The sequence below is a fragment of the Bos mutus genome, chromosome 2 (assembly GCF_027580195.1).
Source record: "Bos mutus isolate GX-2022 chromosome 2, NWIPB_WYAK_1.1, whole genome shotgun sequence".
Taxonomy (NCBI): domain Eukaryota; kingdom Metazoa; phylum Chordata; class Mammalia; order Artiodactyla; family Bovidae; genus Bos; species Bos mutus.
This window is the reverse complement of record NC_091618.1, coordinates 20159544-20185933: the sequence shown is the minus strand read 5'-3', so window position 1 is coordinate 20185933 and position 26390 is coordinate 20159544. Positions and strand designations below refer to the sequence as shown.

The window sequence follows — 26390 nt, the reverse complement described above, 5'->3', positions numbered from 1 at the left end:
TAGCATTCACTTTCCTGCATATCAACCACTTCTTATTCTTATCTTATCCTCTGTAAAAATCTTATCCAGCATCTGTTTTGGCCTTTAAAAAAGTCTTGTTTTACCTTACATATTAACTTTATAGAAGCCTAGGACTTTGCTGTTAGATTGGTTACCAGTTGGGAAAAGCCAGTTGGTCTTTTTCAGTAGGTTTGATGTGTATTTATGGTATAATTTTTACTAGTTTTTATTGTTTCTTAAGTTAATATGTGTTTTAAAATGACAGGCTAATACGAGTTTCTTCAGTTTATTTGATGATCATGTCCATCTTTTTGTATACTTGCTTTTTTTTTTAAAGTATGCTATGATGTAACATAGTTGCAAGCTTAAAAACAACAAAAATTTTTAATGTAATCAAGCCATTTTCATATGATTCATGTAACTGGTGAATCACCATTTTAAATCTCAGTTTTCCAAATGTATCCTGTATCCCACATCTCTCTGCTTTACTGAAACTTGTGTTATTTAGTGCTGTTAATTCAGAGATTCCTTTAATAGAGTCACTTTATAGTACTATTTGTGATGCCATTCAAAGGCTATTTGTGTACAAATTTATCATTGTACTGGATGCCCTTTGATGAATTGCTTGCGATTGGGTGAAATAAACATTTGTAGAACTTAAAATCTGATTTCTAAATGAATTTTCTTTAAGTTATGAAACATGGAAACTTTCATAAAATTCTTAAACTCATTTATCATATTTTTCATTTATAGTTTTCATATTCATTAACATGTATTATTCCTTACCATTTACAGCTCAGAATTCTGCAAATGCAGATTTTGCAAACTTTGATGCATTTGGACAGTCTAGTGGTTCGAGTAATTTTGGAGGTTTCCCCACAGCAAGTCACTCTTCTTTTCAGCCCCAAACTACAGGTAGAGCCTCTCCAGCATTATGATTAAATGTTTACTTTAAAAAATAGAATACAACTCTGTAGATATAGTTTTGGAAAATTATTCTAAACTTAAATTCTGTGATTATCTGGTTTTAAAATAGTTCTGTTTTACAAAGCTCTGGGGAAACCTGAAATCTTTATATTTTTCTTTATTTGTTTTTCTGGACACTAGTGTTTTGTCTAATTCACATCTGTTCTCCTTTTCCTGCACGTGAATCTTTCTTAAATTTCTTACACAAGGAGACATAAAAGTATTAATAGTTTTTTAGGTTCACAAAATACGTTTTGATTTAATTTAGGCTCTAAATAAAGGAAGCTAGTTAATTTACTTCCATAGAACTAAAAATGTAAGTAATTTTCAGGGCAACAAGCTTCAGAAAATAATTGGTTGAGTAGATTATTTAATAATCACTTTGGTAAACTTCAAATAGTTTTCTGTGCAGGAATTGGTCTTTAAACATTGAATACATAAACTGTATTATTTTCAGAAACTCATTGAACCTTTGTTTAGATCTTTGGCTGATTGCTTTTCTTTCAACTTTTAACTCTGTATTGTCTTAAAGCCTTTTCTTTCAACTTTCTTTTTCTTTCTTTAAATTTCATCATTTACATAATTTCTGGCTGTCCAGCATTTAGAATGCTTTCATCTAGCTGCAGTTTTGGTGAATTTACTTCAGCTTTTCCTCTCCAGGCTTCCAACAGTAAGTTCTGTTGTCAAGTAGGCATCTTTTACTAATTTGTATGTTTAATGGTATATTTTATAGGTTTTTCAGTTATAGCATTTTAATCATCTTTTCATGATAATTCTCCATAAATTCACACTTTTACTCTCCTCACTATTGCTAAACTCGGAGAACACAATAGTGTACAGTAACAGTTGCTTTAATAATTGTTTTTATTAATTTGAAGTAACTTTCTTCATACAGATTTTAAAAACTTAGTATGTGCTTTGTTCACCAGTTCCTTTTAACAGATCACAGTCTTTTAAAAACAGACATTATTTAGTTTTAATCAAAAACAAATAGAGTTTAATTTCTGTAAGACATGTATTTGTTTTAGAATGTATAAACAACTAATTGATGGAAAGTGTTGTTGCTTTTTTTTTTTTTTAATAAGGTGTAATCTTTCTGTTTCTGAAATGCCTTTAAGTGCGTGTTGCTCTCAGTTTAATCTATAACTGCATATACATGTTACTGCATATATATCTACTATCTTGATTACTGAAACTAATGTGTAGGTATAAAGAACAAACATCAAAAGTATAGCATCAGAAGCATAGAATGAATATATACTGTTTTTTTAGTATTTTGGTAGTATGTTAGGGAAGATTTAGAATATAGAACAGTCTTTAAAATCTTAGTATGATAAAATGTAATATTTATATTATTTATAATTATGTGCTCTTATTTTTTCCTTGAAATATATGTTAGCATAATTTTACTTGTAATTTAATTTGTAGTGTTGTGTGTACATTAAATTATTATGTGGAATTGAGTAGTAGCTCTTCAAGTACAATAAAACTGAGTAGCATGGAGACTCTCCTGTGAATTATTGTGTTCTTTCCGGGATAGGTAATTACACAATTACACATAGGAACTTGTTGACCTGTATGTTGTCAGGACCTTTGAAAATCTAGTTTTGCACATTGTGAATAGTCCTGTGTAGATGATTCAAGTTGAATGCCATTTGCCAGTTTTTACTTTTAAGATTTTAGGATTGCTTATAGGAAACTTAGTTTAGGAAGAAATGATCATATAATCTATCAAAGGATATTGGGCAAGTCTAGCAGTTTCAAGTTTTCTGTCTATTTTATTACAGGTGGAAGTGCTGGATCAGTAAATGCTAATTTTGCTCATTTTGATAACTTCCCCAAATCCTCCAGTGCTGATTTTGGAACCTTCAATACTTCCCAGAGTCATCAAACAGCTTCAGCTGTTAGTAAAGTTTCAGCAAACAAAGCTGGTCTACAGACTACAGACAAATATGCGGCACTTGCTAATTTAGACAATATCTTCAGTGCTGGGCAAGGTATCAAGCTTTAAAGAAAAGAATACAAATTTGTGTATTAAGCTGTCTTCTACATTTGGTTGTATTTATTAAATTATGAGGATGCTTTTCTTCATTGTGTATAGGTTTTATCTACATTAAATGTTCGTGACTATTTAGCACATTTTGCATCTGAAATAACCATACGGTAGAAAGCCTAGAAACTAGTTTGTAAACTTCTAGATTTAAAAGAAAATAATCGACAAAAATTTAATTTTGTCTTAGCATGCTTTATTGTTCTAAAGGCCAAAAAGGCCAAGAGATGACTAGAGGATTATTTGGTGGTTTCTATGATGTATTAATTGTGAACTATTTTCTATGACTATTTTAGTATTTATTTAAATACTAAATACTAAATGCAGTGTATTTTTATACCCAGTTATGGTCGTAAGGCTAGTATTTTTGCCTCTCAAAGTGCATAGTGTAGTAAGAAGAACAGCTGGGGTCTGCTTTCAGACTGGATTCTGCATCCTGATCTCTGAGCATGATTTCTCATCTCCCCTCCAAGAGTAATAGAAATAGCATTCGACTTAAAAAGTTGTGTCGTATGTGTTACTGCATGAGTGGTATTTAGAACAGCGTCTGGCGCATAGTAAGTGTCACTTATTACTTATTACTCTTACTTATCTTAGTACTATCTCTTAATTTTTTTGTAAACAACCCTGGGAAGATGATATTGTTAATAGATTGAGTTCACATAGATCCAGCATTAAATGAGTGTATATGTGTGCTTGATTGAGTTGTCCCCATCTTGCAGATTTAATGTAGCACTTTGAGAATTTCCTTAATATAACCTAGACATGTCATTGGTACTGGGTCTTAGTTTTTATTTCAGACAGAGTACTTAATTTTTTACAGAGCGGAATGTATAACACTAAACTTGTCCAGTATTTTATGGAGTATTTATTAGGTAAGACTCTAGAATCATGTCCATTTATTTGCTAAGCTCCAAATCAGTTTTAAATTCACACATCATGGCAAATGCTGTTGGTAAGTTGAAAGGATAAGCGTAAGTTAAAGTCTTTGATTTAATTTGTTTTTGTTTGTTCATAGGTGGTGATCAGGGTAGTGGGTTTGGGACCACAGGTAAAGCTCCTGTTGGTTCTGTGGTTTCAGTTCCCAGTCAGTCAAGTGCATCTTCAGACAAGTATGCAGCCCTGGCAGAACTGGACAGTGTTTTCAGCTCTGCTGCCACCTCCAGTAACGCATATACTTCCACAAGTAATGCTAGCAGGTAGCTTGTCATTGTCTTGTGTTTTGTATTTGAAACTTTTTTTCAACTTTGAATAATAGTGTTGTTAAGTAATCACTATTTGGGGCTTAATCTAAAAGATTCTTGAATATTTTCCTAAGTTTGAAGAAAGTTACAAGTTTACATTTTTTAATTAAAATATACTTCTTGAGTAATTACCATAGGGGATTTACCATCGTTTTATATTTTTTATTTAATCAAAAGCACCTTTTCTCCTTGAATGCTGAAATGTAATTTAGAGTATATACACATCTTGAAATGGATGTGGTAAATTGTTAAATACAAATTTAATTACACTCAGAGAATCCATTTACAGAATTACTTACTTTTAAGGTACAGTTCTTAGTCATGAAGATTAAACACTGAAAGTAACATGTTGTAGCCTGAGTTGTAAGTAAAGTTTTAGAAAGATTTGCACCAGAACCCAAAATTAGTCCTATATCTTTTCTGTCTTACTGGTATTTATAAATAGGTGTGTCTGTTACAGTGTTTGTATATGTCTGGTGTAGGGAGTTCTTGGCAGAAGAGAGTCTACCACATTTTAAAAACATTTGATCTTTAAAAACTCTAGTTTTTTGACTTCTTTTTGGGTCAAGGAAGCAGACCCAGAAGTATAGGTAACTTATCTGTACAATGTCTTACCCTTGATTTTCCATTCCTATAGATTGTCTCTTTTATCCGAGTAACTTTTTTTTCCCTTTTAGCACCTTTTCCAGAAAAAAATGATAGAATTGCAACACTAGTTAGTTGGGCTTATTCTCCAGGAACAAATTTTCTGTGTGGCAGATGGGAAAAATTGAATCCAAAGAATAAAATTCAGAGTGTTTCTGTATATTTGCTTTACTAATATTGACTACATTAGACATAAAAAATAGTGAACTATAGCGAGGTGGCCATAAAGTCTGGAAACACAGGTATATGTAATGAAATGGTTTATTGGTATTACATTATAATCATAAGTGGTCCCCAGAGTATAACACATGGAATATTTGAAGTAGCTAAGACCCATTCCAAAGGTCTGTGAGGTTAAAACTAAATTCAGAATAATTCGGAGTGGTTGTTTGTGTTTTCATTAATTGACGTTTGTATTGATGGTATAGAAACTCTTAATAGGTAAGACTTGATGGTGACTTAGCATTGAATTATGGCTCCAGTGCCAAGCTGTACAAGCAGTCATCTAATAGTCATTCCTTGCTACCACACATTCAGTTTTAATTAGGAATATTTTTGATTCAGTTTTTATTATGAATATGCTTGATGAAGCAGTGTAAAGGAATTTGATTTTATTAAGTCTAGACCCTTAAACATGTCTTAATTTGCTGTGTATTGAAGTATGGTATGCATCAAGTAGTTCTGCTGTATACTGAAGTATAAAGCTGTCTTGAGGAAAATCAACTTGTATGGTTTTTTGAGTTGTGGAATGAACCAGCTACTTGTTTTATGGAACACCATTTTTTTCTTGAAAGTATGATTGCTAAACAAACCATGGTTATTCAGATTTGGATATTTGTTAGACATTTTTTCAAAAATAAAATTTTAAGTCTGTCAATTTAGGGAAAACAATGGCTAAAATACACACTCTCTCAAGCAACTAAGTAGAATTTTGGAAAATTCATTAGCCACCATGAGCTTAATATTAATCTTCCTATTGCTTTTCTGATGAGATGGATGGTGATATTAAGGATTGTTGTTTTTTTATTTTGCATAAGGAAATATATTGACATTTTGAAGATTGGCATCAAGTATTTTCCAAATGATACAAAAGTAGTAAAAGATTCATTTAAAGTGTAAGATAGACTACTGGATGTTACTTTAAGAGAGTACATCAAAGTTCATTGATAGGGTTTCAGATTCCATATCACAGCTGTTGTCAAGTCGCGAAGTTATGTCCAACTTTGAAACCGCATGTACTGCAGCATGCCAGGCTTCCGTGTCCTTCACCTGTCTCCAGGAGTTTGCTCAAACTCATGTCCATTGTGCTGATGATGCTATCCAACCATCTCATCCTCTGTCCTTCCCTTCTCCTCTGTACAGATATGAGAGTTGGACCATATTGCAGCTAACCTTTAGGAAACTGTAACTGTTGTTTTTGGAATGATATCAAGCAAGATATACATAGTTATCTGGAAAAGGTGTTAAAATTCTCCTGTTTTGTTCAACCGTGATGCCACGTGAGGCCAGTTTTCTCTTCATAATGCACCAAGCTAAACAACGTATCACAACAGATTGATCATCTATTAAGCCAGCCATTAAAGACATTTGTAAAAGTATCAGATACGAATGGCTTTATTGTTATTTTCAAATGAATTAAAAATTCTTAAATTTCTGTTTTAATTGGTGTACTATATATTGGTAGTTATAGCATCTTGAAGCTCTTTGGGGTTCTCATTTTTTTTAGAATATAAATGAATTCTAAGACTTAAAAGTTTGAGAGCTGAATAAAAAAAAACAAAACAAAAAGGTTGAGAGCTGATGTGATACATGATATGTTCAATATTATTTTTTCCATATTTTATGGCAACCCTGTTATTAGATTACCTTTGCTCTTTTCCCCTCTCAAAATATGAATTCTTTCAATACTTGTTTTCAGTAATGTTTTTGGAACAGTGCCAGTGGGTGCTTCTGCACAGACACAGCCTGCGTCTTCAAGTGTGCCTGCTCCATTTGGAGGTATGTGTTTCTGGTATACATATTGGTTTTTATATGGAGTCCAAATATATGTATACATTGTATTGCATTTTCTTAGGGATACCAGAAGATGATCAAAGCACCAGTTTATTATCAGAAAGCTCTAATTTTCTATCTTCATAAATATATGAACAAATACTTTAAGTAATTGAATACAAATGCATTAGGATTTTATAGTGTATCTTATAATTTTTTAAAGCTACACCTTCCACAAATCCATTTGTTGCTGCTGCTGGTCCTTCTGTGGCATCTTCTACAAATCCATTTCAGACCAATGCCAGAGGAGCGACAGGTAAGAAATGTAAATTACAGAACACTAAACTTTGGGAAAGGTGTATATCGCAAAGACACTATGTGAAGAACGTTAGAAAATAAGGTTCCTTTCTTACCGAAGTGACTGTGAAGTGGATTAGTTTCGTCTATGAAAACATATGCTAGCTGAAAGTTTATAGAATCCTATAACCTAATAGTTGAAAATGGACCATGGAAGTTACCTAGCACCCACCACTGAAAGATTTTACTTTTTAGGTGTGGAATCAAGCATAGAGATGAGAGTTAAAGCCTTGACTTCACACTGCCAGTTCATGACAGAGGTGGTACTTGAACATTATAATTCTGACTTATTTGTTGACTAGGTTTCACAATTATTGATTATAACTCAATTGAAAAAATGTGTCAGTTTTTTTCCTTTGCTTGGGATTGCAAGGAATGGATGGATTTTATTATTGATATATGAGATCTTGATAACGAGGAATTTTTCCAGTGTGTATCTCTTTTAGGGTTATTAACATTTTTGAGGGGGTTGTTGAAACTGGTTTAATTTGGGATATAATAATTTGAATATTTTCTTTTTATAATTTTTTTTAAAAATCCTCTTTATCCTTCCCCCTCTTTTTTCTATTTGATTCATATTGTAAGCTAGCCACGTATTTCTTATATTTTGCCTCTTTGATTTTTGTCTTATTACCCTGAACACCAGAGATATTTGCCAGTACCTTGGAATGTTGGCAGGTGCATGTGGTATGACCCAGTACCCATTAAGCTGAATTTGTCCATTTTTAGATTTAGATAACTTTAGAACTAAAGCCTTAAGGTTGACTTATAGCATATGTTGATGGGATATTTTGAGAGAGTAAGGTGCTTTACATCACAATAAATTTGCACCATTAAGAATTACTAATTACTAGCACATCTTTTTGTCATTGGCAAGGTTGAGAACTGTAATATTGGAAGTTTGAACCATAACTTCCATTTTCATATAATGTCTTCATTCATAATCTGTTGCTATCTCACAGAATGTATGTTATATAAGTATTTGAATTTTGCACGTAATTTGTAATGATTTATTTTCATTCAAATACATATAAATACACTATGCTTAAACATAATCAGTGATTATTTCAGATTTCTGTTGTGTTTTGGACAAAATATACTATTCATCACTAATGATGTATATAATATTTCTGTTTCTGAGCATATTATTTTGACTTCATGGAATGAATTTTTAAAATGTCTAATGATATGGTATTTTGTACATTGTCTCATTTAGTCCTCTTAACTCTCATCAGATGTTTTAATCACTCTTACAGCTGAGATGACTGAGGCTCAGGGAAGTTAAGTGTATATGTTTTGGATAGAGCCAGATCTGTGTTCAAATCCTGGTTTAGCATTTACTCTAAAAATGCTTTCTGTATATTATTTTCTTAATGAATGGAGAAAAAGTGATAGGAAAATACATTATTTGCAGTAATAATAATAACTGTTGAGATGTTTATAGCTATTATAACCCCATTTGACAACTGAAGGATGGAAACATATTATACCTTGATCATGCTGATCTAACTCCTCTGAACTTTATTGTCTTTTTCTATAGAATGTGAACAGTATTCTCTGTCAGGGATATTGTGAGAATTAGATGATGCAGATCACCTTGCATCGTCTTTGCGTTACTGTATATAGTTGGGGTGTATGTGTGTGTGTTTAGTCACTCAATTGTGTCTGACTCTTTTTGACCCTATGGACTGTAGCCTGCCAGGCTCCTCTGTCAATGGAATTCTCCAGGCAAGAATACTATAGTTGTCGTGGCCTCTTCCAAGGGATCTTCCCAACCCAGGAATTGAAGCTGCGTTTCTTACATCTCTTGCATTGGCAGGCAGGTTCTTTACCACTAGTGCCACTTGGGAAGCCCATGTACTTGGTAAATCATTCCTGTTATTTTTCTTTTGTGATTGTACCTCCAGACTGGTTCTGTTTATTAGAGTTGAGGATTATCACCCCCACACCCGCTGTTATTTAGAGTACAAAAGTCCTTAAAGTTAAGGTTCTATATAAGATGTGAAATAATGTAAAGTGTACAAATTATATCTTAAAAAGCTTGTTCAGATAATATAAAGTAGTTTTAATATTAGTCTAAGCAAAATTTATTGAAAGGTGAATCTAGTATGTCCACAAATTTTTATTTCAAGGTAAAATATCTTTTCTCTTGTAAACCATTTTGATTTATCACATTGGTCATCTTATTGAATTGACTGAGTCAAAGCAAGTGTTAACTATGTAATGTGTTTCTGTTGAAGCTGAAATATAAACAACAGTTTGACAAATACACTATGCTTAAGTACTTTCAGTGTTCTATATCATCAAACTTAATATTAGTTCTTTAGGAAATATGTTTTGTTGTTCTCATATATTAGTATTGTTAAATTCCATTTGAGGTAGCTTTTGAAAGAGGTATTAAATAATAGTTCTATGCAAACTATTTAGAAAGTTTTGCTGATACATTTCTTTGTTAAAATGCACATCTTAACAATAATTTTTTTTCCTGCATTTAATAGCTTTTGGGCCTTCTTTTACCACATTATATAGAAACCTTCAAAAGGCTGGCCAATGTGGCCTAAGGCTTTTTTTTTTTTTAGGATTCTATAATATTTAGCATTCTATTTTTTCTAGAGCCCTTGAACCCTTTAATTAATAAAGTTAATATAATTTTATAGTTTTCAGTTATTAGGACATTCTCTTAAAACTCTTAAATCTCTCCTTTGCCCCTGAATGAGTACCCTTTATTTTCTGATATTCATTGAATGAATGAATGATTTTAAAAGTGTCTCATTTACCACCCCCTGCCCCAAGAAATAAACTTGTAGAAATGTAGAACCAAAAGAACCATGGTAGCATCTAGCCAAGCATCGCCATTTTATTATTTAGGTGGAGGCCAATTAGATGGATTTGCCTGATTAACCAATGACTAGTATTAATTAGTCAGTGGCACCCCACTCCAGTACTCTTGCCTGGAAAATCCCATGGATGGAGGAGCCTGGTGGGCTGCAGTCCATGCGGTTGCTAAGAGTCGGACACGACTGAGCTACTTCACTTTCACTTTTCACTTTCATGCATTGGAGAAGGAAATGGCAACCCACTCCAGTGTTCTTGCCTGGAGAATCCCAGGGACATGGGAGCCTGGTGGGATGCCGTCTGTGGGGTCACATAGAGTCGGACACGACTGAAGCGACTTAGCAGCAGCAGCAGTATTAGTCCCAGAGTGCTTCTATCTAAATCAGCACTATTTCCACTGGTGCCACTCATTTCACTTACAGGAAAGTAAATGAAATATATGTCCACACAAGAACTTGTATTACAAGTATTTACAGCAGCATTATTCCTAGTAGTCAAAGGTGGAAATGGTCTTGGCTCAACTGAGGTGGCTCAGTGGTAATCCGCCTGCAGTGCAGGAGATGGGGATTTGATCCCTGGGTCAGGAAGATCCCCTGGAGTTGGAAATGGCAACCCACTCCAGTATTCTTGTCTGAGAAATCCCATGGACAGAGAAGCCTAGCAGGCTCCAGTTCATGGGGTCTCAAAAGAGTTGGACACAACTGAACACGGAAACATCCCAGGTGAACATCCACTGATGAATGGATAAAGCAAATGTGTATAGCTGTACAGTGGAGTTTTTTTGATAATAAAAAGTGAAAAGTAATGATATGTACTGATACATGGTACAGCATTGATGCATCTAGAAAACAGCAGGGAAAATAAAGGATGCTAGTCACAAAATGTCATATAATGTGTGATTCTATTTATAACCTGTCCAGAATAATGGACAAACCTATAGAGACAGAAAGGAGATGGGGCAAAATGGAGAGCTGATAGGTGTGAAATTTCTTTTAGTGAGAGGTGTGTGAAAATGTTCTAAAATTAAATTGTGATGATGGTTGTACACCTGGTGAATGTGTTTTTTAAAAAGAACAAAACACTGAATTTTACCCTTTAAGTTGACAAATTGTATGATACATGAATTATATCTCAAAAAGCTTGTTAAAAACAAGTCTAAAATATTTTGATAGCAGCCCAGAACTAGGCATCAGTGTTACAGATTGAGTATTGCAATTACTACTAGTTAACAATCATTGTTGACTAAAAGTCAGGTTTTGCCAAAGCGTATTATGTAGAACACGTCTCCTGAGGTGATGTTATCACAGTGCTTCGTGGAAAGGGGTTCTGTGCCCAAAAGCATATGGGAAGTGCTGAGTTAATAACACAAAGTTGAACCAGTATTATTAATGCACGATTTCTCAGAGCTTGTAACATGCTCTAAGAAAGGAGATAAACATAAAGTGACCAAGCCTGTTTATCACAGAACCCTTCTACCTCAGTCAACCTTTTGTTGAATGTATAAGAAGCTATAAACAGCATCTTTTAAGTTAGCAAGAAAAAAGAACAGATTCATTGAATATTTACTCTTTAGTACTTTTAATCACAGCAGCTTTGTAAATTAGGTATTACTGTATCTGCCTCTCCATCCCTTGTTTTCAAATGAGGATACTGAGGCTTAAAGAAGTTGTAGTGTCCTATAATTAGAAAACAACAGACCCAAGACTCAGAACCACTTTCGTATCTCAGTTGTTGTTTTTCCCCAAATTTAGTTAGTTAAGTGTGCTTCTTTAAAATGTGTGGACATGTATTTTTAGAAACAGTCCCACTCGGTATAGTTCAAACAGTGGTTCTAGTACTTAACCTAAATTTGATTTCTGTTGAGAACTTTTCTTTACGTATAACCTGTCTGACCTCAGTCATGCAGGTTAAGATCTGCATGGGATGAATTTCTCTTTTCTCTCTCTTTTTAGCCATCATATTTTAAACTGAAAGTGCTGCTCACCTTTCTTATGGAGTCCACTGACTAATTTTCCCTGAATAATTTGTTCCCTTGAGTTGTCTTTACTAGTTTCTAGTTAATGTAGAGTTGAAAATAAAACAAACATTATTCAGGTGCTTTCTCTGAGATTTGACTTTTTAAATGCTAAAAGGTAGATACTAGATCATTTTAGGTGATTCTATGAATAGCATTTTTGGGAGTAACTGCTGAGGCCTAGAAAATCATTTTATGTATATTGTTGCATCTTCACATGAAAAAAAATGTTAGTGTTTATTTAAAAGTTGTATTTCATAAATGTTTCTTTGTTTGATATTTGTTTTTCTGGTATTATTCTAATCTCTTTGTTTCAAACACTGTAAATACTAGTATCATGAATATAGTTGAAGTAAAGACTCTGGGTGCGTTTTTATGTTTATTCTTATGCTATCTCCTTTGTAAGTGTATTCTAATTTTAGAATTTTTTAATGAAATAAATTTACTTTTATTTCGACAATAGTTACTCATAAGTTAATTGACACTGGTCTCTTTATGGCTTTCCATAAGGCCTTTCTGGAGCAATGCATTCTCAAGTGTTTCCTCACGCTCATTTTGGTAGGTGGCCACAGCTAATATCTAGGTTTGTGTGGCAATTTGTCTACCTGCTTGTGGAAGCTTCTGCTAGTGTTCTGGATCCCTGCATGTGAAGTTAAGTTTTTTCCATGTTTTAAAATGGAGTGGGCATGGATGTGTGGCATTGGGAATAACTTATATTTACTTTATAGTTACATGAAAATCTTCTGTGGTAATTTATGTTTTAATATTGAAAAGCATATTGCTTACCTCCATGGTCACAATAGAATGTTAATAGCTTTTTTGATTATTTTTCTTAAGTTTGAATTCATAGTACTTTGAGTGACACACCTTTTCTATGTACCAAACCATTTTACCACATTATTCCATGGAGTTTGGCTTTGCTTAACTGTAGCCAACTTTTGCTTTATACTGCTTTCTTAAAAAGTGAGCTGTCAAAGTTATGTCAGTGTATTGTTGTCTGTTCTGAAACCCTTCTGTTTCCCTTGCAGTGTGCTTATTATTCTTTAATTCACTTGCTTCCCAGTGGCTTAGTTTCCTTTTTCTTATGAATAATAAAAAGTAATATTTAAAATTTTACCATCTTAATTAGGTTCACTGAGGAGAATTGCACTGTTACAAATATAAGGATTATGAGAATTACTTTGAGCAACATCCATAACAGATTTTTAATTTTTTAATAAAAGATAATTCTATATAGCACGTGTAGTATTAATTTCAGTGCCTTAAGTCAGCATTCAAGTTGGTAATTTTTTTTTCTTAGAATCAGAAAATGCAGTGAATTATCTTGTTTGATAACATAGTGCTGAAAATGCTTTACTATGTAATTGCTAGTGTTCTGTATTAAAAGCAACATTGTTGGCTCTTCTTTCCTAGAACATATAGTTGAAAGCTTCTGTTTTGAATCATTAGGAAAAAGTAATATATCGTTCTGTTACTATGTGTGTTTTTATATGAGTAATATAATAATGTGAATTTATAACTCATTGTAAGTGGGGGGTGATGGCAGCATACCGTGTGTGTGTGTGTGTGTGTGTGTGTAGCTGTAGTTCACACACAGATTTCCCCAACCTGTGAATGAGTGCTTCATTCCATGAAGTTATAGTGAGTAGATATGGCAGGCCATGGTAGTTATTGGGTACAGTGTCATTAATCCCTACATTCTTTGCCTCTTTTAAGAAGGCCTGTTTCATTTTCTGTTCAGTTTTTGTGTACTTTGCCCCAGTTTCTATAACTCATTGGTCCTAATATTATCTTCCTTATACCCCTTATGCAAAGAAATCTTGGTTTATTTATACTTTTCAAAAAAGGAATGAGAGTCTATATAGTTTAATTGTGTTAATGTTTTTATTAGGATTATCCCCCATCCATTTTTTGACTATGGTTACAAAGCTGCATAGGTTTTGAGTGGCCTGCTGCAGACCCTATTTCTCCTGTAAGTTTTATTTTTAAGTGAACTATTTTGCAGAGGTTTTTCCAGGAATACATATACTACATTATAGCAGACAGTTCACTAGATATAAATGTTTGACTATTTTACTATGTATAACAAAGCAAAACTTAAAAATATATATACTAGTATACATGTGAATTGCATGATGATGGACTTTAAAAGTAGACTGCTATTTAGACTCATTTATATAATTACTTTGGGAGGTTTACTTTTGATTTCAAATGATAGCTTTATAGCTTACATTCAACTGTATGGCACTAAAACTTGCTATTAAGTTTGTTGGAGTTTGGGGATTTAAAATACATCTTTCTATTTTGAAGGTAAATGATGTCTATTTTACATTGTTGAGTATGAGTATAGACAACCTCCGTTTTTGTTTGTAAGTGATCAGCCTTTCCTTCTCCCACCAGCGGCGACCTTTGGCACTGCATCCATGAGCATGCCTGCGGGCTTCGGGACTCCCGCTCCCTATAGTCTTCCCACCAGCTTTAGTGGCAGCTTCCAGCAGCCAGCCTTCCCAGCCCAAGCAGCTTTTCCTCAACAGACAGCTTTTTCTCAACAGCCCAATGGTAAGAGTTAACATTTGGCTGGTGCCAAGTTCATGGCATGTATCCTTTATCATAATTTGAATGTTTGGACAAAAGGATTTATCTAAAGAATGCTCTAGTGTTATGTACTGATTGTTTATTACACAGATATAGAAACCTTTGGTGAGTTAGGCCTCAGAAAATTGAGTGATTTAGTAAGTTTTTGTGACCAGATTATAGATTTGGGAGTAATCTGAAACTAAAGAGTACCTCTTCTTTCTCAGGATCTCCAGTATCTTTCTTGTATGTTCTGTGTTATAATATGCTTCTTGATTTTAAAAGGAAACTTGATAGACCTAGAGTGTTTGCTTTGCATTGGAGAATTGTTGATTTTGTTGCATTTATTGTATATATTTTGTTGTTTGTTGGTGGTGGTGGTGACATAGACTAAAGGTAACTGTATTGTAATTCGAGTTTGTTACTTTTTTTAGGAAGATTCACTAGAGAAAGTTTTCAGGTTTTGTTTCTGTTTTTGTTGTTGTAGTCTTTTTTGTTTGTTTTGGGTGGATTTTGTTTATTTTTTGGCCGTTCATTTGCTGAAGTTTGAAATCCTTGGGTCACATCCCCTCTTAAATAGTCAACAAACTCATCTTTTGATTAAATCCTTTGTCAGCAACTTACATAGCTGGGACAGACTGGAATTAACCATTTCTGGGGAATCGACATGTCTCTTTAAGACATGCCACTGAAATTTTTAACTTACTTTGAAGAACATGAGACTCAACAAGTTAACATTGATTTTTTTAATTATTGTTGCTCTGGTGGGGATTTTTCTGAAACTCCTTGATTGTCGCTCAGAGGTATAGGTTATAATTGTTGGTTTTTTTTTTTTTTTTTTTTTAAACAAGGTGCAGGTTTTGCAGCATTTGGACAAACAAAGCCAGTGGTAACCCCTTTTGGTCAAGTTGGAGCTGCTGGAGTGTCTAGTAATCCTTTTATGGTAAGTGAGATGCAGTTTTAAGCACTTTGTAAGTAAGTCGTTGCGTTGTTTTCAGAGTGGGAAAAGCAGGATGTGAATTCCTCCCAGATGCAAGATTGTACGAATCGAGGCAGCCATTGTGCACAATCTTTGTTGATTTAAGAAAACACATTAATCAGCTGGAAAGCAAAACGTTGACAGTAAACTATTGTAGACATGAAACTTCTGTGCTTTCTTATCAAAATTCTGCTTTATGAGAGGCTGCCGATTTAGTGACCAATGTGAAAAAGGAATCCTGCAGTCATTTGGTTTGTGTGGTAAATGTATTTTTTAGGACCAATCCCTTCTTGGAATCTGTTAACAGAATTATGTGAGGTAATGGATATAAAAGACACAACACAGTGCCTGGTAACCTATAGTTGTGTTACAGTATGTTGCTAAGAACAGTAATTGTTGTTCAGTCACTAAGTCGTGTTCTGACTCTTTATGACCCCACTGACTGCAGCGTGTCAGGCTTCCTGACCTTCATGGTCTCTCGGAGTTTGCTCAGACTCCTATCCATTGAGTCGGTGATGCCATCCAACCATCCCATCCTTTGTTGCCTCCTTCTCCTTTCTTAATAATAGGAATGAATAAATATGGTTGCCAGTAATTATAAAACCCTAATCTGAATTGGAGAAGGAAACGGCAACCCACTCCACTACTCTTGCCTGGAAAATCCCATGGATGGAGGAGCCTAGTAGGCTACAGTCCATGGGGTTGCAAAGAGTCAGACATGACTGAGAGATTTCACTTAATAATACTTAATCTAAATACTATTAATTAAAAAAATATTATTATTTTCCCACACACTCTTGTCTGTCTATTTATTTTGTCTTATGTTTTCCTTTAGACTGGTGCACCAACAGGACAATTTCCAACAGGAAGCTCATCAACCAATCCTTTCTTATAGCCTTATATAGACACTTTACTGGAACGAACTTTTACATGGTCACATTACATCTCTCCGCCTCTTGCACTGTTGTCTTGTTTCACTGATCTTAGCTTTAAACACAAGAGAAGTCTTTAAAAAGCCTGCATTGTGTATTAAACACCAGGTAATATGTGCGAAACAGAGGGCTCCAGTAACAACTTTTAACCTGTGAATTGGCAAAAAAAAAAAAAAAGTAGCGGTATCATGTATATTAAAAATTGGCTAATATTAAGTTATTGCAGATACCACATTCATTATGCTGCAGTACTGTACATATTTTTCTTAGAAATTAGCTATTTGTGCATATCAGTATTTGTAACTTTAACACATTGTTATGTGAGAAATGTTACTGGGGAAATAGATCAGCCACTTTTAAGGTGCTGTCTTAAATTGGGAAATGAATGACCTAAAATCACTTTAACCATTGCTACTGGAAAGTTACAAAGTCAAAATTGGAAGGTTTTAGTCATTCTTGAATTTTTCCTTTCTGAAGAGCTCTTCTGTTTATACATGCCTAAATTCTTTAAAAATGTAGAGGGATACCTGTCTGCATAATAAAGCTGATCATGTTTTGCAACAGTTTGCAGGTGAAAAAAATAAATACTAGAAAATATGCTATTGTTTTGTGTTCTTGCTGCAATGCCTTTACCAAAGTGGCCTTAAATATCAGTAGTGAATTGAGAACATCTTGAATTCTTAAATTAGAGTTTCAGAAGACTTCTAGTGACTAACTTTTATGTCTAAAAGCAAATTTTATAAAAAGGCCATGTAGAAAATTTATTAAAACTACTATGACTGCTATGTTTAGGAATATGTCAGTGGTAAAGCATTTAATGTAGCTTGTTAGATTCACTGTAATCCTTCTAATTTCTTTGCAACTTCTTAATTTTGTGAAAATTTGTATATATGAAGAATTTGCATGTATGTGTATTTACAAATTTTTTTAAGTATCTTGAATTCTCAGACTGCAAAAGGCTTATTTTAACTATTGATTTTTTAAAAAAAATATTGTCTTTGAATGTATTGGAAGCAGACATGCATTAACTGTGACATGATTGCACCTCAGTTTTTTTTCTTTGGACAAACTGATATTAATAGGACATTTGTTTATGTTCATTTCTAGGGGAAAGAAACTGGAACCCAGTGTTACCTTAAAGTTATAGAATACTTTGTTTAAAAAGGCAACGATACTAATGTTTAGTTATATCTTTATGTTAATATTCAAGTGAACTTGATTAAATATTTATATAATGCCTGATTCATCCAGTGATAATCTGGCAATCTCATCAAAACAGAACACAACTGAAAAACTTGTAATAGTTTTTGTTTTTTTTTTAATGCCTTTGAGCAGCCCACAGAAGTCACACAGTCCATATGTTAGAGCTCATGTTTTTATGTGAAATTTTGATTATTAGATTTCCCAGACCGTGGCATATTAACAGTTCAGAAGTTATGGCTTGAAACGAAGGAGATAGAATGTATGACAAGCATACACTGTCTAAGACTAGTTAGTGTAGGGACAGCCAGGCGTTAAGAGGGCATCACTATATACACCATCTTCTGAAAATTGCCTATTACTGTGACTCTGTGTCATCAAGAAAAGGTGAAATTACATATGTAAATATGTAATACATATTTGAAAAGTTTTCTTACAATACTTAAAATTGTTTTTAAAGCTTTGGTATTAAAAGAGGTGAACATCAGTTTCCTCAAACATTATTCGTGCTGAATACCTTTTCAAATGGTGACTACAGGAGTTGTTTTCATAGTATATTAAAATCTGTGTTGAGTTTTAAACTTCTTGAAGCATTGCTGTCCAGTGCATTATCTAGCTGAATGTATAGTTGTCTGAACTACTTTGATCAGACTGGGAAGTCTCTGCCCCCTTTCTGAACAGTATGCCTCTTCTCTTAGAATTAAATGAATGCTGCAAAGGTCTGGGTGTATGTCGGTGTATACTTGAAATCTCTCCAAATTTTTGGAGTCACCTTCCAGCCCCCTCATGGAGGGAATACTTAAGAGATGTCTTTGAATTCCTATGTTTTAGATTGTATTGGGTCCCAGTCAACTCTTGTACCAAGTTATGCTATACCATTGAAGGCCATTACCCAGTTAACCTACCAGGCTTTCCATCTAAGAAATAAGTAAATTAAACAGTTGTTATTAAAATTATTTTAGAGACTATTTTTTTCTGGGTAAACCTTGAGGTTTGTAATTAAGTGGAAACTCCTGTTGACTTTGAATGCTATAAAATCAAAATGCTTAGTGTAAGAAGTGATCCAACTTTAATGTGGATTTGAATCCTCAGACTTTCATATTCAGATTTGCTTCTGGTTTTACATGGACTATCAGAACTGTGTTGAACAGTGAAGAGGAGAAAATACTCAGTGGTAGCAACATGAAGACGCAGTTTCCTAACTTACTGTACTGGTTGAGTCATCTTCTCTCCTTTTGTGTTTGCTCAGGAAAGAAAATTTTCTTTTAGGGTGACAAGCTTTATTGATTACTTTAAAGGTATATTTTACTCTTATTTTTGTGAAGATAGAGATCAAGTAGTCACTTGCTTCCGCAGAATAATTCTTTCTGTAAATTTGAAGAAGCACATCAGTGCTTGCTTTACTTCTGAGTTGCCCCACCTCCCAACATATATCCTCGTTGGTACAGTTCCTGTAAGTTGGTAAAATGAAGAGAATAACTTAACTGGCTGCTTTCCAAACATTTTGGCCTCAGGACTATTAACTGTTTTTAGTTATTGAAGATCTCCAAAAAGCTTTTGTTTATGTAGCTTGTATTGCTCAGTATTTGGTGTATTAGAAATTAGTACTGAGATAGTTTTAAAACATATTTATTCATTTAAATGTAACAATAATAAACTCATTACACATTAACATAAATACCGTTTTTGATGGCAAATAACTGTTTTCCACAAACAGAAGACCATTGTTTACATTTTGCACATCTCTTTAAAAATCTGGCCCAACAGAAGCAGTGGGATTCTCACACTGCTTTCACATTGCAGCTCTTTTAGGTGACACAGTGTGTAGGCACTGGGAAACTCCACCACGCACTTGGGAAGCCACGAGTGAAGCAGACACATTTTAGTATGCTGAAAATGGTTTTGACTTGGGGTTTTGCGGGGGACCCGCGGGGTTTCTCAGACTACAGTGGTTTGAGAACCACTGCACAACACTTTAAATTTGTATTTTCTGTGACAACGATGTTTAGTTGTAGTGTAAATATACTTCTCCCTGAACTTCTGAGTGTTTTTGTTGGCTTGATGAGAAAAATTTAAATTTCAGTTGAAATGGCAAACTTTTTAAATGTTGTTTTCTGGATTTTCTTCCTTTGATTTTTATTTGAATGTATTTCAGTAATAATGAAATTGGTGAATATCTCATTTTTAAAAGGAATATTCCAAGTTCTGGCTCTTGGATATTAGTACTTATATTAGAATTATTTATTCTTTTGACCACTTTGAAATTGTGGTATTCTTTTGGTAGAGTGTCAGATAGCTATTTTAAAATTACACCTTGCTAAAGAAAGTTCAAAAATGAAGAATAATTTCTTATCTCTACTGTGTTTATAGTTAACAAAGAATTTTAACTTTGTGTATGTATGTGTGTGTATATATATACATATATAGGAATGAAAATAGGATTTCTCTAACAAAAATCATTACCTTCCAAGACGTCGGCTACAGTTAAAGGAATGATGTATTTACTTAAGAAAGAAGTTTGCTCTGGGTTTTTCCCCCAGTGGTTTTTTATACTTGTCCATTTTTAGAAAGAACACTTGTTGTTTCTCATTTAAACAGAATGTTTTTAAATTCTTTTGAAGACATTGTGACTTTGTAAAAGGTAGTTTATGATACATAGTCAGTCACCTCTTGCTGCTGTGGTTGGCATACAGTAAAACATTCTGCTGTCCTCAGGCCGGCCTGTGCCTTGCTTCTTGGGCCTCTTTGTTCATGTTTGTGCTCCTGCTCCAAACTCACATTCAGAGTGACTCACCTCATCTTTGGCCTCCACTTGCAGTCTCAGATTTATATCAGAAAGTTAATCTCTACGGGACCTTATAAAGATATATTTGTTTAAAGATATGACTTGAAAGTAATAATGGTGACGGTATTACAGAGTGTGGTTTATTAAGCTCTTTTAGTGTATCAGAAACTTGCTAAATGCTTTTCATGTATTATCTCATATGGTCCGTAAAGTGGGCTCATACTAAGGGTGAAAGAAGCAAGGCATTTGGCTAATGACAGGGCTTTTGCTCTGGGGAGCAGGTGTTTTATTGCTGGATTAAGATGCTCTCACATTTATGTGTAAGCAGATTTTTTAAAAATCGTATGAAATTATAAGAGAATCTCTTTCTATATCTTATATACCTAATAAAAATCATTTTTAATTTTGATTCCATTCATAATTTGCTGAAATCAGTAGTTTATTCTCTAGGGTTTTATTTAAACTTTACAAGTAAATTCATGGGGGTAAATAGTGGGTCAGGTTTTAAAATTAAGAGACATTTGAAGTATCACAATAACTCCTGTTTTGAGAAACATTCCAACTATTAAGTCTGTGCCCTAAACAGTAGTAAAATTACTTTTGAAAGGGTGCTGTTACTAAAATGTGTTATTGTATTGAATTTATATTCATTAGTTAACTTTTGCCTTGTATATTTTAAAACATGTCATTCATTAAAAATTTTATGTGGTATATTTGAACAATTGAATATACGACCAAGATGTGCTGGTCATATGTTGTGCTGGTGAATGCTTCTCTCTCATGAAAAAGTGTCCTGTTCTGTAGTGCTTACTGATACATGTGATATTAATACTCTCACCATGGCTGATTTCAGCTACCAGTCTGATGTTAATTAAATTAAACTTGGAGTTAGACACATCAGCCTCACTTTGCAGGCCAGCTCCAGCAGGGCACAGATGGGTAATTCCACAACCCAGTTCATTAAATTTATTGGTTATTAGGTGATTGTATGTAGTATTTGAAGAGCTTTCTGTGTTGTTAATTCAGTAAGCATTTGAACACTAGTTTACTTAGGGCTTTCCTGGTGGCTCAGACAGTAAAGAGTCTGCCCGCAACGTGGGAGAAGGGCATGGCAACCCACTCCAGCATTCTTGCCTAGAGAATCCCGTGGATAGAGGAGTCTGGCCATCCACAGTCCATGGGATCACAAAGAGTTGGACACAACTGAACGACTAAACATAGTAATTAATTACTTCTAGAAGTGTAGTGGGCACTGAAGTATTTAATCTGGAAAGACCCCCAAGTGTTGTGAAAACCCTGGTTTAAAAAGTCCAATTATTGTTCTAATGTAGAGGTTGCACATTTATGGCATTTACTCTGAATTCTCTCTGCAGTTGTGTTTTGTTTGACCATCACCGTGTTTTAAAAACTTGAATTTTGTGTAGTTTGAAGGGTGTTCGTACTCTCAAGGTGGCCACTAGCCTACTACTATAAATTTTCTGAGCCTCAAACGTTCAAAAACGTTTTAAGGCCTTTGAATTGGCAAATTCTGAGTAGACATAAAAGGGATCCTCTTATGCCAGCTGTTAACTGTTCTGATTTTGGAGTCAGTTCTGTAGGATTTGAATTTATGATGCTATTTTCTGGTGAAGACTTGCCAAAAATGTATTTCCTTTCAAACTCGATAGCCTCTATGTATTTTGCTTATTTTATGCTAATGGAGGAAGATTCAACATGCTTAACTATATTTTTGAAATCTAGGGTCGTTGAACTCACAGGGCTTTGGAGTTTAAAGATTCAGGCTTTTGTAACCAGGAAAAGTGATCCTAGATAAAATATTTTAATTGGTGATTCAGATGTTCATTGGTTAGTTTCTTAATTGGTTCTCTGGAATCTTAAATAGATATTATCCAAATTACAGTTTAACCAGTGAGACTTAAAACTTGAATTCTCACCTTTTCCTCAATCTTGAGGGACAGAGAAAGCAAACAACCCAGAAGCCTTCTAATTTTGACTAAATAATCGTTAAGTAAAAGGCATGAAAGGATTGTGAATTAATGTTACCCAGTGTTTCATAGAATGCTGTGGGTACAATCAGGTTTTTTAAAGACTTTAAAGGTTTTTTATATGTTACCAAAATATAAGACATGTTTATGATGTTTAAAAATTACGCAATATACAAAGGGGTATAAAGTGGAAAAGTGTGTCTCCTTCCTGTGACTCTCTTCCCACATCCCAGGGAAATACAGTTACTTGTGTTTTTGTATAGTCTTTCAGAAATGTTATCATTTATTATATACTTCTTTCTCTCTATATATATGCCACTTGCTGTCCTCTGTTGTTCTAAATGTATGGTTTTATAACTTGATTCTCTGTTTAACTTGGTTATTTTTCCATATTACCACATCCAGCTCTAATTCATTATCTCTTTGGAGCTCCAAGATTTCATTATATGGACGCCCCTTTTGAAGAATATTTGTTTATAGAGTTTTTCTACTTAAAAAACATTGTTAAAATGAGAATATCCTTATGCATATATGAAGGTTAGTCATGAATCTGCCTGACTCTAAACTCAATAAAATAGACGTCATTCAATTTTGAATCTCACCTGCAGATTCTGTATGACTGTCTTAAGATGTTTGAAAAATCTCATACTTTTTAATTGAACTGTGAAGGCCTTCAGTTAGTTCACTGAAAATTGTGCAAGTTCACATCTATTTAGCACCTTAATTTTAATTTTTCCGTGACCCTTGACATTTCTAAACGTTCAAGGTTTGGGACTATTTTCTATTACTACTTGTTGGTATTATGCCTTTCCTTATCTACATTAGCTTAGAATATAACTTATTTTTGAGATGAGAACATAGAATTTAATTTGGCAAAATCTTTTGGCACAACCACATGTTTTATTTATTACTTCTCCAAAATTAACTCCCTTTGCCTTAGAAAAGACTTGGGTAATAACTGAAAGTTCCAGTTCTCATTCCTCACAAGATTATAGAGTCAAGAATTTCTTTATTTGTGTTTATCATTAGTCAAGGACAAGTCTTGGTTTCTGGAATCGTTTATGAGAAATAATATCAGCACTTAAGGCTAAGAATAGGGAATGAGATAACTGAGAAATCTGAAAGAAAGAGCGAGGCCGTTTTAGTCAGCAGGGCATATCTTGGAAGATGTTTTGATATGACAAGATTTATGAAGACCAGTCTTAATTGCAAGAGGTGGTCTTAGGTATTAGGCAAAAACAGGTTGATTTCAATTTTCATTTCAAATATATGGTAGATATATTTGATTTATTGTTCATTGTGAAACATTGTTGGAATAATTTTTTCAAAATAAAGACTCCTGAATTTATGTACCATTTGAAAGTAGTAGCCTTTTTCCTTTGATGGTCACAGAACATAACAAGACATCTGGAACACTGAAGAGTAATGTATTTCCCTTTTGTCGTGCACGTTTGTTCCTGCCAAGCACACGATGCATCTGCTTCCAGCCTTACTTTCTTTGTTCCATTAGTTGTGCATTAATAGCAACTTTTGTCACTTTCTCTTTGATTTTTAAATTACAAAGCATCTGCTTTTTAAAGGCACGTATTTATTACTGAATTTCCAGTACTGATTCCCGATCCCCAAAGGATGACATTTTTTCTTGAAATTCATATTGTTCTAGCTTGATTTTTAAGACAGTGGTTTTTGTAATTAGATTTTAATTTCTCTACTACGGACTGAAATTTAAAAGGCACATAGTAAACTATCTTTGGTTCTTCATATGTCTAATCTTATTTCCTGGTAGTAGCCATTATTTTTTGTGTCCCAATTCTGTACATTTTTGTTGTTTAAATTACTTTCATTAATCATCAAAACCCAGAAGAAAATTTATTTTCCTCTGAATCAATAATTTCACTCAACTACCACTATTCTCCCCACCCCCTCCCCTCCATCTAGAGGGAGACTAAAGTTTAGTTTAGTCTTATTAGGTGAAGAAAGACTCAAAATTTTTTTTTTAAGTCGTATGCTAACGTTTTTAAAATTAAAACTGAACTTGAGGATTGAAAGGTACTGACCCAGAGTCAAGTTTCCTGTGTTTCAGTTTTAAATTCTGCGTTAACCGGCATTCAATGAGCAGGTAATTTAGATGCCAGTTCCCCAGCTTTAAAGAGAAATATCTTCCAAATGGTAAAACATGATTCCCATCAGCCATTTGGAATATATGTTTAGAGAATAATTAGCTTTGGAAATTGGAATTAGACATTTCATAATAATAGCTGTTAGGTTGAGCATAAACTATTGTATTTTCTAGTTTGAAAGTACAGGTAACACCACCACCATATAGTTTCATATTATGGCCACTATTTTCAGTTTCTTTTATTCAGAGCTATCTTTTTAAATGCAGAAAATTTTGACTTTTTAAGTAATGGTCGAGGATTTCTCAGGTGAAGGAAATTGTGCTAAATGCTGTATATCAGTGTCGTAGTATCTTCCATTTAATCTGTATTACTTTGGTGTCACATTGCTGAATATTTTTTAAACATTTCCTGTTATTCTCGTAACCTTATATGTAGGAATGACTTTATTTTACCAGATGAAACAGACTAGGTGGTGGTTTACTTGGCTCAAGGAATTTAAGCAGCAGGACTGAGCTTTAAACCCAGCTGTCAAAGCAGACATTCAGAACCACTCCACCCCAGTTCCTTGGAGCAACTGATGGGGGAAGGGTGATCCCTGCAAATCAAGAGCAGAGAAAAGGGCTCTGGAGACTAGGAGAGATCTCAGTCCTGTGTACAACAGACTGATAAAGGAGTGTCAGTCTTGAAGGAATAAAATGTAAGACTGAGGACTAAGCCTGAACTGAAATGGGAGGGAGAGGAGTTTATGTGTTCTGTGAGTATTCAGAAGCTTAGTAGTGTTGATTCTTTGCGACCCCATGGACCATAGCCCACCAGTCTCCTCTGTCCGTGAAATTTTCAAGGCAAGAATACTGGAGTGGTTGCCATTTCCTTCTCCAGGAGATCTTCTGACCCAGGGATTGGATCTTGTCTCTTGATTGGCAGGCGGATCTTTACCACTGTGCTGTCTGACCTGCTTTTATGTGTTGTTTAGTTGCTAAGTTTTATCCGACTCTTTGCGACCCCGTGGACTGCAGAACACCAGGCTTTCCTGTCCTTCACTATCTTCTGGAGTTTGCTCAAACTCACATCCATTGAGTCGGTGATGCCACCCAACCATCTCATCCTCTGTCGTCCCCTTCTCTTGCCCTCAATCTTTCCCAGCATCAGGGTCTTTTCCAGTGAGTAGGCTTTTCACATCAGGTGGCCAAGTTGTAAGTTAAATAAGCAAGGTGACAGTATGCAGCCTTGACTTTCTCCTTTCCCAATTTTACACCAGTCCATTGTTCTTTGTCCGGTTTTAACTGTTTCTTCTTTACCTTCATACAGGTTTCTCAAGAGGCAAATAAAGTGGTCTGGTATACCCATCTCTAAGAATTTTCCAGTTTATTGTGATCCACACAGTCAAAGGCTTTAGTGTAGTCAATAAAGCAGAAGTAGATGTTTTTCTAAAGTTCTCTTGCTTGTTCTGTGATCCAGTGGATGTTGGTAATTTGATCTCTGGTTCCTCTGCCTTTTCTAAGTCCAGCTTGAGAATCTGAATGTTCTTAATTTACATACTATTGAAGCCTGGCTTGAAGAATTTTGAGCATTACCTTGGTAGCATGTTAAATGGGCACAATTTTATGGTAGTTTGAACATCTTTGGCATTGCTTTCCTTTAGGATTGGTGTGAAAACTGACCTTTTCCAGTCCTGTGGCCACTGCTGAGTTTTCCTAATTTGCTGGCATATT

The 26390-nt window shown here is 34.2% G+C and overlaps 1 protein-coding gene across 5 annotated transcripts in view; it reads left to right on the top strand.

Annotated features, from left to right (window-relative positions):
• The window catches only part of AGFG1 (ArfGAP with FG repeats 1), an 81231-nt gene extending 57318 nt beyond the window's left edge, over window positions 1-23913 (top strand). Inside the window, exons 6-15 of one of the 5 annotated variants that reach the window (XM_070385621.1) lie at window positions 796-915; window positions 1565-1636; window positions 2754-2963; window positions 4098-4215; window positions 6824-6903; window positions 7121-7213; window positions 12614-12661; window positions 14504-14662; window positions 15529-15620; window positions 16492-23913. In XM_070385621.1, coding sequence (XP_070241722.1) covers window positions 796-915; window positions 1565-1636; window positions 2754-2963; window positions 4098-4215; window positions 6824-6903; window positions 7121-7213; window positions 12614-12661; window positions 14504-14662; window positions 15529-15620; window positions 16492-16551 — 1052 coding nt within the window. In that variant the 3' untranslated portion in view covers window positions 16552-23913. Of the gene's footprint in view, window positions 1-795; window positions 916-1564; window positions 1637-2753; window positions 2964-4034; window positions 4216-6823; window positions 6904-7120; window positions 7214-12613; window positions 12662-14503; window positions 14663-15528; window positions 15621-16491 lie in introns of all 5 variants that reach the window. The other 4 variants (XM_070385615.1, XM_070385626.1, XM_070385617.1 and 1 more) reach the window with 4 other exon arrangements.
• Window positions 23914-26390: the final 2477 nt, after the last annotated feature.